Raw genomic sequence first — 16,781 nt, forward strand, 5'->3', positions numbered from 1 at the left:
ATGGCAACTATCAAACATAAGTACGTTGCGCAAAATTTGAAAGGAAATGTTGCATGCCTGGCCAATTGATCCCATTTCTTGGACAGCTGGTCAAACAACTCCTCCACCATACAAATGCAGTCATGATAGTCCCCACTCCTCTGTACATCCTCCTCTTTCTGTTCCAGCAGCTGTGCAGCCTGTCTGCCCAGATCCAGCCAAGCACAGCGCAGCCGCCCAACTTCCATAAGCTCAGGGGACTCCTGACCAGCCGTTAGCCTATTGATGCTCTCTCTCAGCTGGGTCAGATCAACCTGCCTGGCTCGCATCTCCTGGATAAAGTCCTTTGTGGCATGAAATATGGGGTGTTATTAATAAATGCTGCCTGTCTTTATTTGATATCCTGCCAAATGGACAGTTCTGGATGACACCCTCTGTCACTGGCAGAGAGTGAGCTTTGAGGTAATTGGGGTTTTCATTCAATCTATTGTTGACAATTCTCAGCACATCCGGAGATGGTAATATGTGCTATTTTTCACACACAATGAAAGGGTCTGCCTGGACGCTGTTATTACAGGCACTGACAAATCAATTCACACATCCATAATTACACCCAGACGAGTAATCTGGGGAGAAATCTTTATTAATGAATGAAGCTTCCTGCCAGGAAATGTAAGAGAGGGCAAAGCTCACCAGAGCTTTCAGCAATACATAATATACTGCATCTGATTAACTGATATACTATAAAGATAATGTATAAAACTTGTGCATAAAGTATTAATGTAATATAAAATTTGCTGTAGCTTTTTTCAAAAATCTCATATAACCCCTGGTTCATACAAATAGGTAATCATTGTTGTTGTCTTCTAATGGCTGTCATCTGGACACATAGCTGTTGCTTACCTGAGCCTGGTCCAGCTGGTTCTGAGCAACCTTTGGCTCAAGCTCAGCTGGCCTCCTTAACATGCTCTGGAGGAGTTGTTCAGCCTCAAGAAGACGACACTCAAGGTTGGAACGCAAGTCTTTAATCTCTCTCCAGTTATCTGCTAGTTCTTGAGATTCCAGCATCCTTTCCTCGATCTGCATTGGGTGGGAAGCATCTCTAAATATTTGTGATGTATTTTCATATTTTAAAATTGAAAGTCTGGGTATGAGACAATCTTAAATCAATAAAATCTACACAAACATCTTTTGAAAAGTAGCAAAAAAGACATCATAAAAACATTTAGAGGTTTTATGTAAGGGAAAAAAAATTATGTTAAATAAAAACCATTCCCTGGTATTGAAATGAGATGGGAGGAAAAATGCAAAGCTTCTCTGGGGAATGCAAAAGCACTAAAAAAAAATTTCCTCCTATCACCCTTTAGGAGCTCCATATAAAAGTGCCTGTATTTGAAGAAGCAACTAAAACCTAAAGTTAGAAAATGTTTATGTATTCTTAACATTCTATTAATTACTCACCTGAAGTTTGACCTGCTGTATCTCAGCAGCTGTCTCTCGTACCTGATCATCAGAAAGATCACAGGTGGAGCACACCAACTGCAAATAGGTACTACCCTGTTCCTGCAGAGTTCGTTCCTGCTTCATCTGACGGGATATTCAAGAGACCCCCGAGAAGAATTGATGATAGTGATGAGTCTGACTTTCTTATACCAACTTCATTGTGCCACTTTTGTGAACACGTACAAAGTAACATAAAAAAGTATACCCGTGCTAGCGCCTCCTGTAGGCAGTGTGGTGCATGTGCAGGAAGCTGTATCTCCTCCTGTACATTTGAAAGCCACGTCTGACACAGTTGCAACGTATCCCGCAGACTTGCATGCTTCTGCAGTTCCCAATCCAGACTCTGATACACCTGCACAAACAGACACATTTTTGCCTCAAGTCTTAAAATAACCACACTGCATGAAGTGGCCAAAAGTAATTGGTTAAAAAGTGCACCACAAAGGGTATTTTAAGTTATCCTTAACTGTATAAAACAAGAACAGCAGGACCCTGACATATTTGAGGAGCAAAACAGAAAACGACATGAGTGGAGCATACGGTTAACCATGCTAAATCGGGTCAACATAAAGCAAAGTCTATTTGACAGGTGTTGAATGCTCTGGCATCCCTAATCCCGTGAGCAGAAAAGATGACGCTGATTGACATTCTTAATTCACGAGCCCTCGCGGGGGGCAGGCAACGAAAGGCTTGCTTTGGCAGACGGCAGGAGTTGGCAGAGCACATGCAGACTGAGGAACTCATTGACCAGACTGCCAGGTGGTGGGATTTACCGGATGGCATTGTTCTGGCAAGGTTGGCACAAGATGTTGGTAAGGGGTATAAACTAGCAAACCAGAAGGGAGGGGTTTTATCAATGTCTAGGCTTGTTTTGACGGAATTGGACTTGATGGGCAAAATAAAACTGGCACCGGGAAGAGGGTGAGGTATTAATAGACTGGGTGGTTTGCTCAGAAAGTGACTGAGCAGGCAGTGTGTCAGATGGCAGAGAGTAGTTGCCATATTAGGGGTGCTTGTGATTAGGGTTCTTAGAGGAAAGCAGGTGGCAGCTTTTGGTAGGATACTGCAAGAGGAGTAGGGGGGAAATGGTGATTTGCACAGGGGGGTATACGTGCTCCCTTTCATTGCCATGGGCTTTAATGATACGCTTTCATGGAGAAATGATTTCTTAGTGCCTCCTGATGGGCCTCCTTGTAATGACACTGGCACGCAGGAGTCAAAATGTCAAGTACATTTCATTGCCAGGCATCCCCAGTTTATTGACTGCGTAGTAAGGATTGTTTAATCTGATTTAAAAGGCAAATACACTGAAAGGAGGATTTTGTCAACACTTTAATGGACCTGTGCAACTAGGAAGCCAAGCAGGGTGGATTAAAATAATCAGGAGGTTCTGGAAGAGTGGCAGAAAGTTGGCACATGCTTCAGCTTGCTGCTGGAGCAAAGCTATGATGTGAGCAGAGGGACAATAAACAATGACACCAGCACAATGACTGGAAATCATACCATTAATGAGCACTAAAACTTAAAAATTGCAATATAGTAGAATTTACTGGAAACAACTGATAATAAATCAATAAATAAATAAATACATAAATAAATATTACTTGTATTATTCATTGTTTATTCAATTATTTTCATAATGTAATATAAATAAAACCGCACTAAAACTTTCTTGTAATTTTCCACCAGGCCAGAGGCGTTTTTTTTTTTTATTTCATGATTTGTTAAATGTCCATGACCTCCGCCCCCATGTGGTCGATAGGACATAATTGTCTGCTTTTAAACAGCTAGTTAATGGTTGCAGACATTTTTACAGACCAATAATGGATACACCATTGTGTCCATCATTAAAAATCACATAACCACACTTCTTCCTATGTTAACTGTCTTTATATACTGTTGTAGGTCTATATGCACAGTAAACATCGGCACAATGCTGGTCTTGTGCTGGTGTGTTGGCAAGTAAACTCACACGCTGGGCAGTGCTGCAGATGGCAGAGTAGCTGTCTCTTGCTCCCTGCTGGTGGTTCTGAATTTGCTGGTGAAGCCGAGCCTGGAGGCGCTCGCTGCAACCGGACAACAGCTCCTCTCCCTTTTCCTTAAGTGTAGTCAAACGCTCCTCAAAACCTGCTATCTCCTCCATAATAGCCTGAGATTAGACGATATATGCAATCATAAATTCAAGCAAAAGGTTCTCATAGTAAATGCTTTATATTTTTGTCAATACCAATATTAACTGAAACTGTAATGACAACATTTTTTTTATGTGTGTAAACAAAATGCAGGTGTGTTTGGTTATTTATAGGGCTCTGCTCTTCTGTGAAGCTTTGTGATTTGTCACCTTATGTCTGGCTAGCTGCTGAGTGGCAGCTTCCAGGCCTCCGCCGGATGACGGGTCAGGAGTCACCATCCTGCTCGACATCTGCAACAGCCAACGCTCAATTTCCTGTAGATCTTTGTGGTACGCTTCCTGTTTCTTAACCTGAGCTTCCAATCTGTGAACGTGGGTCTGAGGAAATATATTTCAATTACAGAAATGATCAAGACATTTGCAAGCACTCACACTGAAGCACATATATAAACACACAGCTGGAAACTCTCATGCTATAAAGAGCTTCTGACAGCTGCAAGCATGAGATGGATTATTTGAAAATGAGTATTCATGGTACTGATTGCAGGGTTAATGGATGCCATCTTGGAGGAAATTGCACATAAAGCCTTTAAATTATTATTCAAAAGCTTAAAATGGTAATAATCTACACATTCATAGAAATTTGTTTCTCCCCACTCTTTATAATTTGCAATTTAGTTTTAAATGATTCTATATATGTATGACTGTTACCCATCCATATTGCTAAAACAAGCATTGATATGTAAATGCCGGAGGTCATATATTAATGTTCTAATATCACAGCATGTTCTGAATGACCTGTTTTGCTGCTTAGTGTCAATAACATGCTGGGTGGACTGAGTAGTGAGCTTTATGTGCATTATGTATGTTAGCATATGTAAATATTTCACAGTAGAAAATATTTTCTATGATATGTTGCATTTAAATGATTGTTTTTGTAGACTTTGTGAGCTCACCTTTGCTGAGCTACATTGCTCCTGGTAGTCGGCCTGTAGTCTGGTCATGTTGTCTGTGATGGAAGGGGAGTGGAGGAGGGTCAGCAGAGTTTCTCCTTTCTCTAGCACAAAGCTCACGGCAGAATCACGGGATAGCAACGTCTGCTCTACAGCCTGGACACAACAGAACAATGAATACAGATAAAAAGACATACATGGATAATTCAGCAAGAACACATTAAAACGGACCAAAAGCTAAACAAATTTGCATTGTTACAATGATTTCAATTTCTAATAAATGCTGTTCTTATGAACTTCAAATTCATTGAAAAATCCAGAAACAAAATATGTCATGATTTCCACAAAAATACTAAACAACACAATTGTTTTTAACATAGAAAATGATAATAAATGTCAGTCACACTTTAGTATAGGGACCAATTCTCACTATTAACTAGTTGCTTGTTATTAGCATGTCTATTATTAACATATTGGCTGTTAATTAGTGCTTATAAAGCACATATTCTGCATGACCAAATTCTACATCCGTAATCCCACCGAGTACCTAAATTTAACAACTACTTTACTAACTATAAGTAGCAAATTAGGAGTTTATTGAAACAAAAGTCATAGTTAATGGCTTGTTAATAGAGAGAATTGAACCTTTAAATAAAATGTGACCGAAATGTGACTTGAGCACCAAATTAGCATATTAGAATTATTTCTGAAGGATCAATAAAGATCAGGCTGCTGAAAATTTGAATTTGCCATCACAGGCATAAATTACATATTAAAGTATATTATTATAATAGTAAACAGTTATTTAAAAAAACATTCAAGTGACAATATAAAACTAATTTATATACAGTATATATGTATATTACATATATTTTATATTTTTAAATAATATACATATCTCAGTGCTTGCAAAAGATCATTGACAATTCTACTTATTTGAAGTGATAAGAGGGACTACCACTTTTGTGGACAGAGCTAGTCACAAGTACAGACTTCATATCAGTTAAAGACAACAAATGACCTACCTTGTACTTGTTCAGCTGGGCTTTTCTCTGGTAAAGTTCTGCTTTGGGTTCGACAGTGGAACAGAGAAGGGCTCGAGTCTCCCTAAGCCACTGCATTTGGCTCTTGTAGCGCTCTTGGAAATCTTTATAGAGCACAAGGCTTCTTTCCAGGGTTGCATGCTCTTCCCGTAGCCCCAGAATAAGCTCTTCGAGCTGTGATCGGCCTGTTTGCACTTCCCTCTCTAGCTTGGATGCTCCAGGGTCATCAAGAAAGGAAACGGCCTGCTCTGCACTCTCTCGAAGTGTTTTAAGCAGGCTGTGACCTTGATCCATGTCACCCTGCAGAGACTGACGGGTGAGAAAGTCTTTTAAACAACAATAAAATAAAAAACAAACAATAATTTAATGAGCCACAGGAAAGATATTTATGCCTTCCCCAGTGTGCAACCAAGACAAGTATAGAATTTCCTATTTCTGTCAGCTTCTGATCCCTTCAAATCACATGGAGCTTCAGGTTTTGAGAGAACTCCTCTGAAGTGGACTTTTCTGATGGGTACTTTGAAGCCTCCCGAGCTCCTGACACCTGTGTGCAGAGACCCTGTGAGGCCCTGGTTAGAGATATGAGAGGAAGACCCAATTACCCAGGCCTTAAAAGGGGCTTCCGCAGTGGGGTTTCCCTAGCAATGACTGTACTTGGCCCATCCTACTCCTTTACCTTTAATCGGGAAGCTTCTCTATATGATATCAGCCTTTTGTCTCTACAAAGAGCAGTACACGAGAGCTGGACAGCTGGATCTAGAGCTACTGCTGTGGTACTGACAGAGAAAGCAGCACCAGTGTTTTAATGACCATCTCCACACACAAATAAGGAAATGAGAAGCTAGTGAGGCGAAGAAGAAGGATAATTGGGCAAAGAAATATGATCTGGCGATATAAATGTACACTTAATTGGCTATTAATTATTCACAAAAACATGCATCTATACCGTTGACATTACCGTTTAATGGAGTGGGTGTGCATAAAACACAGATAGATTCTATCTGACTTTGCTATTAGCATCTGTGTGGTGCTGTTGATCTTGACGCGGATTATATAAGTAACCAATGTAACCAAATAAGTAGTATATGTGTATAAAGGAAGAGAGTGTGCTGTTGAAGCTGCAAGGGCTTTGCATCAATTAAACAGTCTCTGCCAGCAGGTTTCACAGACAGACAGTTCCTTCATCTCTGCTATCACAGTGGGGGAGTGTGTGAAGTGGATGTGTGCACGTGTGCACATAGGGTGTGATAGCGCTAAAGCTTTCTTTTGCTTTGTTTAGTAGACATATTGATCATATACTTAAGAAGACAAAGAGACTCATACATGTGCACACACAGAGAAACACTGGCTCTAACGATCTCAAATATGAGCACAAAACTGTGCCAGGCCCACTGAGAGTCCTAGTCTGTGGTGAGTGTGTGTGTTTGTAATTTTATCAGGCCAAATCAATAGCTGTTAAACCACAGGATAAAAAGGGGTGACAGTTTCATCTGTTCATCTAAACCTTCAACTCTAAAAGGAAAAAAAATAAAACCCGTAGAAGCATTTATTTGCAAAATTAAAATTTTTGTTCTTTTAATCTTAATTATTTTCATGATTTATATATATATTTTTTTATTAGTGCTGTCAAACGATTAATTGCATCCAAAATAAAAGTTTTTGTTTGCATAATATGTGTGTGTTCTGTGTATATTTATTATGTATATATATTTAAAATATTTAAATATATATACGTAAATATTTACATCTATATTTATATTCATATAATTTATATTATAAATAAATATATTTAATATATAAACATAACATTTTTCAGAAATATATACATGCATGTGTGTGTTTTTATATATACATAATAAATATACACTGTGCATATACCTACATTATGTAAAAACCTTTATTTTGGATGCAATTCATCGCGATAAATCGTTTGACAGCACTTATATACATGTATATTTATATATATATATATATATATATATATATATATATATATATATATATATATATGTGTGTGTGTGTGTGTGTGTGTGTGTGTGTATGTATGTATATATACATGTGGGTTTGAGTCTCTTTTGTATGTAAAATTTTATTTAAAATGTTCAGTACCAGTAACATTAGTGTTTTGACTAGGCCATACCTCTAGCCTCTTCATTTTCTTTTCCATTGTAATGCGATCGAGAGCCTCTGTTCTTTCGGTAACGATTTTGAAATTCTTCCTCGCAGTGCTTAACCAATCAGAGAAGGTCTTGAGAGCATTTTGAGCATCTGTGATGTTCTGCATCTCTTCCTGGAGCTGTTTGAGTGTATCCTGAATGATGGGAGAATAAATCAAAAGGCTCACTGGTAAGATCACTCAGAATTCTGTCTCATTAGCATAAAGTGTTTTGATCGATCCAATGCCGCACACTAGCTAGCAGAGGCTAAGCTATTTTGCCGCATTTTTCAGTTGACATGCAGATCCCTCATGCACGTGGCACCAATTAACGCTTTTGCGCTGTGCCGAGCGCACACCTATCTGCAGAGACATAATAGCTCTTGACTGCAGTGCATGTGGCGGCCTGTTGTTTCTCACAGAATAATTACACGCTCTATTCTGTGTCGCAACCAGGGTGTGTGTGCATGTTAGAGAGAAGTGGGCAGGAAGGAGAGGTGTTACAGCAAGTGTTAAAAACAATTCTGCTGTTAACACAAAAGCAGCATTGATTGATGTGCGAGATTGAATCCTATATTGTTTAATTACAAGCTAAGGTCTCAATGTGTGTGAAACATTGATTTTTCCAGTGTGTAGGTTTTTTTTTTCACAGAGGGTCACAGGAGATGGTTTACCAGGTTGGATAGCTTCCAATATTTAGATGGCTGAGAAATTATACTCATTGGTCTGCTTTGGCAGCAAAGTGATAGGTGAGTCAATGACACCAGGTTTTATTAAAAGAAACGTCATTTTAGTAACAGAATATCAAGTAGAAATTCACATTTAATTGAACTGAAAATGTTTCATTATTTAGCAAATTTAAAAACAAACAACACTTTAACAATGATAAATAATAATAACTGCAATAATTTTTCCAGATAAAAATAAAATGTTTATTGCATTTCTGTACTTCAAAAACATATAACAAGTGGCTAATATGAATTATAAGGGAAGAAAAGGGGTGAAAATATAGTTTTAAAATGCCAATGCAAAGAAAAACGCTAGAAACTGTTTTTTATCATTATTTAAATACTTTTATAGTATTTAGTAATATTTTGAATGAGCTATTTTCATTTTGTTATATGTATTTTTATTATTAGATTGTATTTTTATTAGCTTGGTTTTTATTTATTACTGTTGCCCATGTTTCTGTTTCTTTATTTGGTCTTTCCTGTATAAATTTGGGTTCCCTGATTAGTTCAACATTTGTTTCCAGCTGTGTTTAGTTAATTATCCTCATTTCCTTGTGTCCTTAAGTCCTAGTCTGTGCAGGCTGTCTCTGTCGAGTCTACTCGTTTTGTTCATGTGTTTCCTGCCATTCCCAGGGTTGGATCTACTCTGTGTTCTTGGATTACAGACTGTTTCATTTATTCCTCGTCTCCATCGTTCCTCACCATCACAAATTGTGACAGAAGACCCAAACTAAAACTGTAACCACTGTGTGTCTACCCTCCGTTTGTGTTTCCGTGTTTGTTCCCTCAGTTTTTTGTTTCCGTAGTGTTCCTCCATGGATCCCCTCTTTCGTCCAGAATATCTCCTCCTGCTGGAGCAGGGGGAGAGATCATTCAAGCGCCACACCAGACTATTTTAGGTGCTCACCAAGCTCTCCAGCTACCCGGACGGCATGCTCTGTGTGTTCTATGACACCAGTTTAAACTCTGCATACAGAGTGCCGTCATCTGAGGAAGGCCCTCGAGCGAATTTCGCCACATTCGTAGAGTGGACACTGGCGAGACACAGATCCTCAGTCACCGTCTGTCCCGAGGGGGATCTCGCTGGTGGCACTCCAGACCCAGAGCCCAGTCAACCATCACCCAGCTGCGCTCATCATCAGCCCGAGCACATCACTGATGGAGAGCCAGAGCCTGCCGCAACCGCCGAGCCATCGCAAGAGAGAGCGGTCACCACATAGCCGGAGGCCATAACATAAATCCAGGTGCAAGAGCCGGCTACAGAGCCACCACGTGGGAGAAAGACGCGGACAGAGGACCTCTGCCCTTAGCACCGCGGTTGAGCAGAGTATGGCGCGGCGAAAGTGCCAAAATGAAGAGAAGAGGGCTCCCGCTTCCAAAGTTCTGGTCTGAAAGCCCGGAGGCTCATAAATGCCCACCCTCTTACCCTCTCCTGCCTCCTCCTCTGCTGTCATCTGGCAGCCCCTCTACTTGCCCTTATCCTACAAACTATGTGGTGCAAGCTTCATGTGACTGCCATCCTCCAGCATCACCGTGGCTGCAGTTTCCCTTGACTCCAGCCTCTAAGACCTGGACACTGCCTTGGCCCGTGGACCCGACGGCTCCACCATGGCTCCTAGTTCCCTCCTCTCCGCTGTGGCCTAGCAGTCCACTAGCTCCGCCAGGCTCCCTCATCCCTCCAGCTCCGCCTTGGTCTGGCATCGACCATCCTGCGCCTCGGGACTCCACTCCTCTGGCTTTGCCTCGTTCCTTCGTCCCTTCAGCTCCATCAGGCTCCTTTATCCCCTCAGCTCCTCCTCAGTACTCTGTCGCTTCGGCTCCACCACAGCCTCCCACACCTTCGCATCGGTCGCCGGCACCATCTGCTTTGCCTAGGACCTCCAAATCCTCCCCGTCACCCTGGCTCATCGGCTGCCCATATTCGCCTCAAGCTCCTCTGGCACCTGCTCCGCCACCATTGGTTGGCCCCCTGGAGAAGGTGGCCATTCCACCTCCATGGCTTTTCCTTCGTCGGCTCCACCGTGGGTCGACATTATAGCTGTGTCCTGGGTCCAGCTGGGCTCCTCCTGCTCCAAGCCCCTCCTGGCACCTCGCTGGGAGGGGGGCGATATATCAGGATTCAGGGCTGTTCTGTGTCGTGTTTTACCCAATTCTGTTTCTGTGTTTTCTTATTCAGTCCTTCCCGTATCCATTAGGTTCCCTGATTAGTTCATCATTTGTTTCCAGTTGAGTTTAGTTAATTATCCCCATTTCCCTGTGTACTTAAGTCATAGTCTGTGCAGTCTGTCTCTGTCGAGTCTTCTCGTTATGTTCATGTGTTTCCTGCCATTCCCAGTATTGTATATACCCTGTGTTCTTGGATTGAGGACTGTATTACTATTCTTGGATTGAGGAGTGTGTATTACTATTTAGTTTTCATATTTAGTTATATCAGTTTTAGTAATTTAATACTTCTGTTGAAACTTATTTTATTTCAGTTAGTTTAGTTGCCAAGACAACATTTCTAATATTAATTTAAGTTTTTAAGTTTACTTTTATAATTTATTTTATTTGAGCTTTATTTCAATAGAAAAAATTGCATTTAACAATAGCACTGGGAAAGAGATTGAGTGAGGATTTTGGGGAGAAAACTGAGCCCCCCAGTGTAAATCAGAGGAATAATTAGTTAGGGATATTGTTCAATCCATGGAAAATAAGGCACCCAGATTGTAAAACCACAGCGTCAATTGTATTTTTCACACTGTGTGAGCAGAATTAAAAGAAAAATCCAAGAACCTGCAATATGAATATGAATGGCATGTGTCTCTATAATCAACAGGACAATTCAAATGCCAACAGATAAAAATAGTGATAGAAAATGATTACATTTATAAAATTATTATTTTATCCACATTATTTGTGAAAAAGTAGTAAAAGGCAGCTGCATACTTTCCTGAAATAATCAAGTACATCAAAGTTGCAAATGTACGAGGCTGACTTGCCTGTATCTGTAGTAGCAAGGCGTGGTAGCGGGCAGTGAGCTGGGTAACCCTGGTACTGATCCGACCACTGACATGAGCATCCTCGACGACTTGCTGTGCAAGAGTACTAAGGCCTTCCACCTCGGCCTGACGTTGAGCAGCCTCAATCTGCCACCTCTGAAATAAGGGAATTATGGGAAAAGATCAACACATATCTACATGAAACCATAGTACTATAAATCTGAAACCATCAGGCAGACGTATAATGCATCATACCTTAAGGTGTTGAAGTTGTGCCTCTTTTGCAGTGACATCAGAGCGACGGTGGCTCCTCACCTTAACTTTGAGCTCTATGTCAACCAGCCACTGGTCTAAGCTTTGGAAAACACCTTCTAGTTTCTGAACCCTTGCAAGAGCCTGCTCTACCTGGAGTTTGGTCTCGCCGAGGCGGTCTTGGTAGCTCTGCCATTCCATCTGTGCAGTTTCCAGAGCCCGATCCTCAATTTGAGGGGCACCCCATGGAATGACTCTTTCCCGACTGGCAAGAACTGAGCTGAGCAAGTTATGTCCCTTAGGGCAATGAGACTGGAGCATCTGGATATGTTTTTAGACAGAAAGAACAAAAAGTAAAAATTAGGTAGTGCAGAATATTTCTATCCTATAATATTAAAGCCATAAATTTTTTTTACCTATATTAATTTATTAATATATTAACCTGCAGTTCTTTTAACGTGTTTTCCAGAGCATTTACATCTTCATCCAGGGGTGAGAGGTGGGCCAAACTGTTCTGCTCCTGTTCCAGCCAGTCTTCAAACATGTGAAGCCCACGCTGGTACTCTTGATGGAGCAGAACCAATTCTTCTGCCTTACTGACAGCAGCCTGAAACACCAGCAGAGTATATTATTTCAAATTATAATAATTCCACAATAAGTAGAAACTTAGCTGCTGCCTGGTTCCAGAAGTATTTTACCCATTCTTTTTCTCCACAGAGATAAAAAACTTAAATAAAGAGTTTTGAGCCACAAACCACATCAACTAGATCCATATATAATTTTCATGTGCAATCCTGGGAGGTCACTGCTTAGCTCATAGACTGTATAAAAACCATGGACATACAGTAGTGTCCGTGACGACACACACAGGTTTCCGAAGAGCGTTTGTGAAGCAAAAATAGGCGGAGCCGGCCATCGCCATCTTGGCAGCGCGTCACCATGCATCACTCCCGGATAATCAAAATTGGGCAAAAAGGCGGGAGCTGGTTGCTGAAGCCACGCCCACCTAGCTCGATGACGGTGACAGCAACGGCAATCCACCTGTCACTGCAGAACTTTTAGGCTTAATATAATTTAAACGGATAAGTTATAAAAACAAATTCACCCCCTCACAGTTGTCTTGAGGGGCAAAATTAGCTATATATATCAAACTCATTTTTTGAACCAGTATGTAACCATGTTTTTCCTACTGTAAAGTTGGTCATTTTAAAATGGGGAGCCTATTGGATTGACTCCCTTTTGCAGCCAGACTCTAGCGGCCAGTCGATGAATTACTTTACCTTGTTGGCTTCACGAGAGAGCGGGAGGTTGCAGCTTAGCTTAGCTCTTTGGCTATTCTGTTTCCATGGTAACAGAAACTTCTCTGATTGCTGAATGTTCTTTTCAGGGTAATATTTGGTGTAGCTCTTCACTGGAAATGTGGTTATTACATTTTTTTATTTTTAAAAATGAAGTGTAAATCATACTGATTTATGGCTTCTTTAAAAACATTGCTCAGCAACTTCAAAGCTTATTGTAGGTCTTAAATATTTATGTTATTGTTAAAAATCAATTTCCCTGTCGGCAAGACTCTACTGTTGCACTCTATAACCACTGGTTGGTTTCATCATATTAGTTTGTGCTGAATAATTCTTCTTGACCACTCAAAACAAATGTAAGCACTGGTCTGCTGCCTACAGTTTGACATCTTTGGCTTACCTTGGCTTTATCTTTAATGGCTGTATATCTCTCACTGAGTTTCTGGATCTCCTGTTGGGTGGCTGTATGTTCAGTCATGTTGGAACCCTTAGTTGCAATGGTCTCTAAAGGGCTAGAGTGGCTAAGAACTTCCTCATAGAGGAGCTGTACAGAGCATAGCAATAAAAGTAATTAATACTTTGAGATTTAAATTTTTAACAGAACTGTAAGAATAAGCAACTGTTATCTAAATAACAAATCCAGTATAAAATTATGATATTATAATCACATTATATATGCTTGTGCAAGTATGCATATGAAATGTATGAATTACTTTAGCACGGCCTAGATTGGCTGTCTTGTCCCTCATTTCTGCGTAGTGTTTGTCGGAGTTTCCGAGGCTCTCTTCTACTCGCTCCATCCAGCACTCAAACTGACAGACATCTTCCTGGTAACTGGTCCAGTGTGACAAGGCACCTTCCAGCTGGCTGTAAATTCAACACATAAACGAGACAACTACTACTTCCACTCAGACACTTGATGAACACGTATCTGAGGAAATCGAGATAAAGAAAAGTGATAGACAGGACTTTTCTGACCTTTTGCACTGTATGGATGTTGACAAGAGTGATTCCCAGGAGTCTTTGAGGTCCTGGATCTGCTTGCGAACCACTGGTACACCCTCAGCCGAGGTGTTCCTCTGGACAGACTCCCCTCTGGTGATGAGCATCTTTAGTTGGATTTCTCTCCCCTGACAAGCGGCCAGTAAAGTCTGCAATCAATTAGAAATCCTGTTATACACTCAACATGTACAAATGAAACGTACAAACTAATTTATGAGCGCCAAACCCCTTGAAGGTTGTCCTTATGATTTAGCAACACCTGTAAAACAGGAAATGTGTATACTAAATGACAATGTACCTCAAGCTGGCCCATTCTGGAGATAAGCACACTCTTGTCAGATGTGGGGCATCTGCAGGTCTTGAGGACCTGTTGGGACTCTGAAACCCAGTCCTGAAGTTCCTGAAGGCCCTTTGAAAATAGCTGATGCTCCCCGACAACTCGTTCTACCCTTGACACTTTCTCCTGCAGAAGCGGTGCAAGAGAAGTCAAGACTAGAGTAAAAGACTGGACAAATGAAATCTATTTTTTACATAGGTGTCATTAAATATGCACATAAATGATACAATATTACAAAAATAATTTATTCAATTCTTCAAATCATTTAATTATTGTTATCTAACAGTTGTATATTTAAATTGTGCATATTTCCTAATTTTAAATTTAGATGACCTTTTGGAGTGATTTAATTCTCGCTATTTTAATAACATTTATTATTTTTGGTTAATATTACGTTATTTAGCAAATGTCAAAAAACTTTTTATACTGTACATTTTCATGTTGAAATGCCTAAATTCACTTAGCAGTAGCAGTGTAGTTTTTTGTGTTTTCTTTTAATATCTATTAATGAAATAATACAGAGCTTTAATATATGACATTTATTGGTTATTTGGCCATTAATTGGAAAGAATTATTGGTATTAGTCTGAAATGTAATATCAATGCATCCCTAAGTAATTAGCTTTTTTATAAAGTCCACAACCTTTCAAAAGATTGGAGTTGGTCAGATTTTTTTATAAAAATAAAGTAAAAAATTCAAATTTGAAATGACTGTTTTTTATATTAATATATTTTAAAAATTAGATATGCAGCTTAATATTTTTGTGGAAACCTTGATACATTTTTCTTCAGGATTCTATGATAAATTTAAAGTTTAAAAGAACAGCATTTATTTAACTAGAGAAATTCTATTGCAACATTAATGACTTTACAATCACTTTTGAAGATTTGTATTGTTTTTTAAATGTAAAAAAATCACCATTCTGTCCGCAAAATTTTAAATGATAGACAATGTAGACAATCAGTCCAGAAAATAGAAACAAATTGAATTCATCCGAACTAGTGAGAAAAGAAATGCACAAATGCAACAAATGACTTTCTCCAAAATAAAAGCATATCAATAGAAACTCACCACTTTCAATTAGCATTTTATATAGAAAACATTTACAGTTTCAGACTAAACCTGTTACTGAGAGTTAAATAAACAATGAAAAATGTAAAGCATATAGTAACTCTCCTAATAGATCTCAACAGGCCATTAATAATGAGCTCAACTTTCATCACAATCAGTGGTAATAATGAAAGGGCAAACACAGGACTGATGAGGTAAACAGAAAGGTAAAGGAGGTTACCTTAATCAGGTTGCTCAAGGCCAAGTAGCATGCAGCTAGCTGGCAGACCTGATGCACAAAGCTCTTCCCAGCACCCTGACCCTCCCAGAGGCCATGTGCTCGCCCTCTCAGCTCTGCAAGTTCAGACTCTCTGGAGCGCATCTCTTCCAGCAGCGTCTGAGGGTGTGCAATCAGGGGTCACAGAAGAATAATGACGATTGTTCATGCCATGAAAAACCACACTAAAAGCCAACATGAGCTTTTGAACACATCCCCTGAGGTGGACAAGTCCCGTTCTCCAAACAATAAAAAACTTTTACTAAACACACTTAATACATTAGGGCACAAAAGACCACCACAAGCAAATTTCTTGCTTCTTTTCTCTAGATGGAAAAAGAGCAGACTGTGAAATTGTCAGTTAGGCAGACACAGTTCATGATAATAGAGTCTATCATGTTGGGTGCACTCTGGGGATAAAGGGATTAAGAGGGAAAGTGGGTAAAAGCAGGGGAAGGGGAGATGGGAGGGGATGGATAATCACTCAGAGGACATCCACACACTGTACAGATACACTGTTGGAAATGTAATTGCCAACAGAGCAGACAAAAGGGACCAGCAGGCGACAAAGCAATACAAAAATAGAGATGAACGATCTTGTGATAAGGCAAAAATAGAAATGTTTATCTTTACCACCTCTATTCTACATTCATATTATTGTCAAATTGTTCATTGGGGGTTTTGTTCTTTGAGAGCAGTTGGAGAGTGAGAAATTAATTGCATGTCAGCTTAATCCTCAAATGTGACAAAAAGCTTGACTCAGCGGAATCATCATTGACAGACATGGTTTATTTCATTATCTCCAGCAGATCCTTCTTCTGTTCAACTCATTTAATTGAGCTTAAGTACTGAAAAATCCACTGCCACAGTTATAGCTGATTTCATCTGATCATTTAATTACATGTTTAAACAGCTAGATTATGTTCAAAGGACTTGAAAAGAAGAAAAATGTGTTTTTAATAATCTCCAAATGTTCAATGCATAACCAATTGGTCATAAATCAAATGTTCTTCTGTCAAAAAATTACATTACACTGATTTTCAAGGTACAGTCAGTGAGGACAAGAATCTTAATAGAAGTGATTGATTT

The 16,781-nt window shown here is 39.7% G+C and overlaps 1 protein-coding gene across 1 annotated transcript in view; it reads right to left on the minus strand.

Moving 5' to 3' along the window:
• The window catches only part of syne1a (spectrin repeat containing, nuclear envelope 1a), a 122,530-nt gene that overhangs the window by 56,530 nt on the left and 49,219 nt on the right, over window positions 1–16,781 (minus strand). Inside the window, exons 59-75 of the mRNA XM_059512842.1 lie at window positions 15,657–15,812; window positions 14,327–14,491; window positions 14,005–14,177; window positions 13,740–13,893; window positions 13,427–13,570; window positions 12,171–12,335; window positions 11,732–12,049; window positions 11,477–11,632; window positions 7,750–7,920; window positions 5,592–5,918; window positions 4,570–4,722; window positions 3,824–3,991; window positions 3,455–3,631; window positions 1,688–1,834; window positions 1,441–1,566; window positions 883–1,059; window positions 58–323 (exon numbers count right to left, since the gene is read on the minus strand). Coding sequence (XP_059368825.1) covers window positions 58–323; window positions 883–1,059; window positions 1,441–1,566; window positions 1,688–1,834; window positions 3,455–3,631; window positions 3,824–3,991; window positions 4,570–4,722; window positions 5,592–5,918; window positions 7,750–7,920; window positions 11,477–11,632; window positions 11,732–12,049; window positions 12,171–12,335; window positions 13,427–13,570; window positions 13,740–13,893; window positions 14,005–14,177; window positions 14,327–14,491; window positions 15,657–15,812 — 3,143 coding nt within the window. The remainder of the gene's footprint in view (window positions 1–57; window positions 324–882; window positions 1,060–1,440; window positions 1,567–1,687; window positions 1,835–3,454; window positions 3,632–3,823; window positions 3,992–4,569; window positions 4,723–5,591; window positions 5,919–7,749; window positions 7,921–11,476; window positions 11,633–11,731; window positions 12,050–12,170; window positions 12,336–13,426; window positions 13,571–13,739; window positions 13,894–14,004; window positions 14,178–14,326; window positions 14,492–15,656; window positions 15,813–16,781) is intronic.

Source organism: Carassius carassius, chromosome 27 (genome assembly GCF_963082965.1).
Source record: "Carassius carassius chromosome 27, fCarCar2.1, whole genome shotgun sequence".
In the NCBI taxonomy this organism is placed as follows: domain Eukaryota; kingdom Metazoa; phylum Chordata; class Actinopteri; order Cypriniformes; family Cyprinidae; genus Carassius; species Carassius carassius.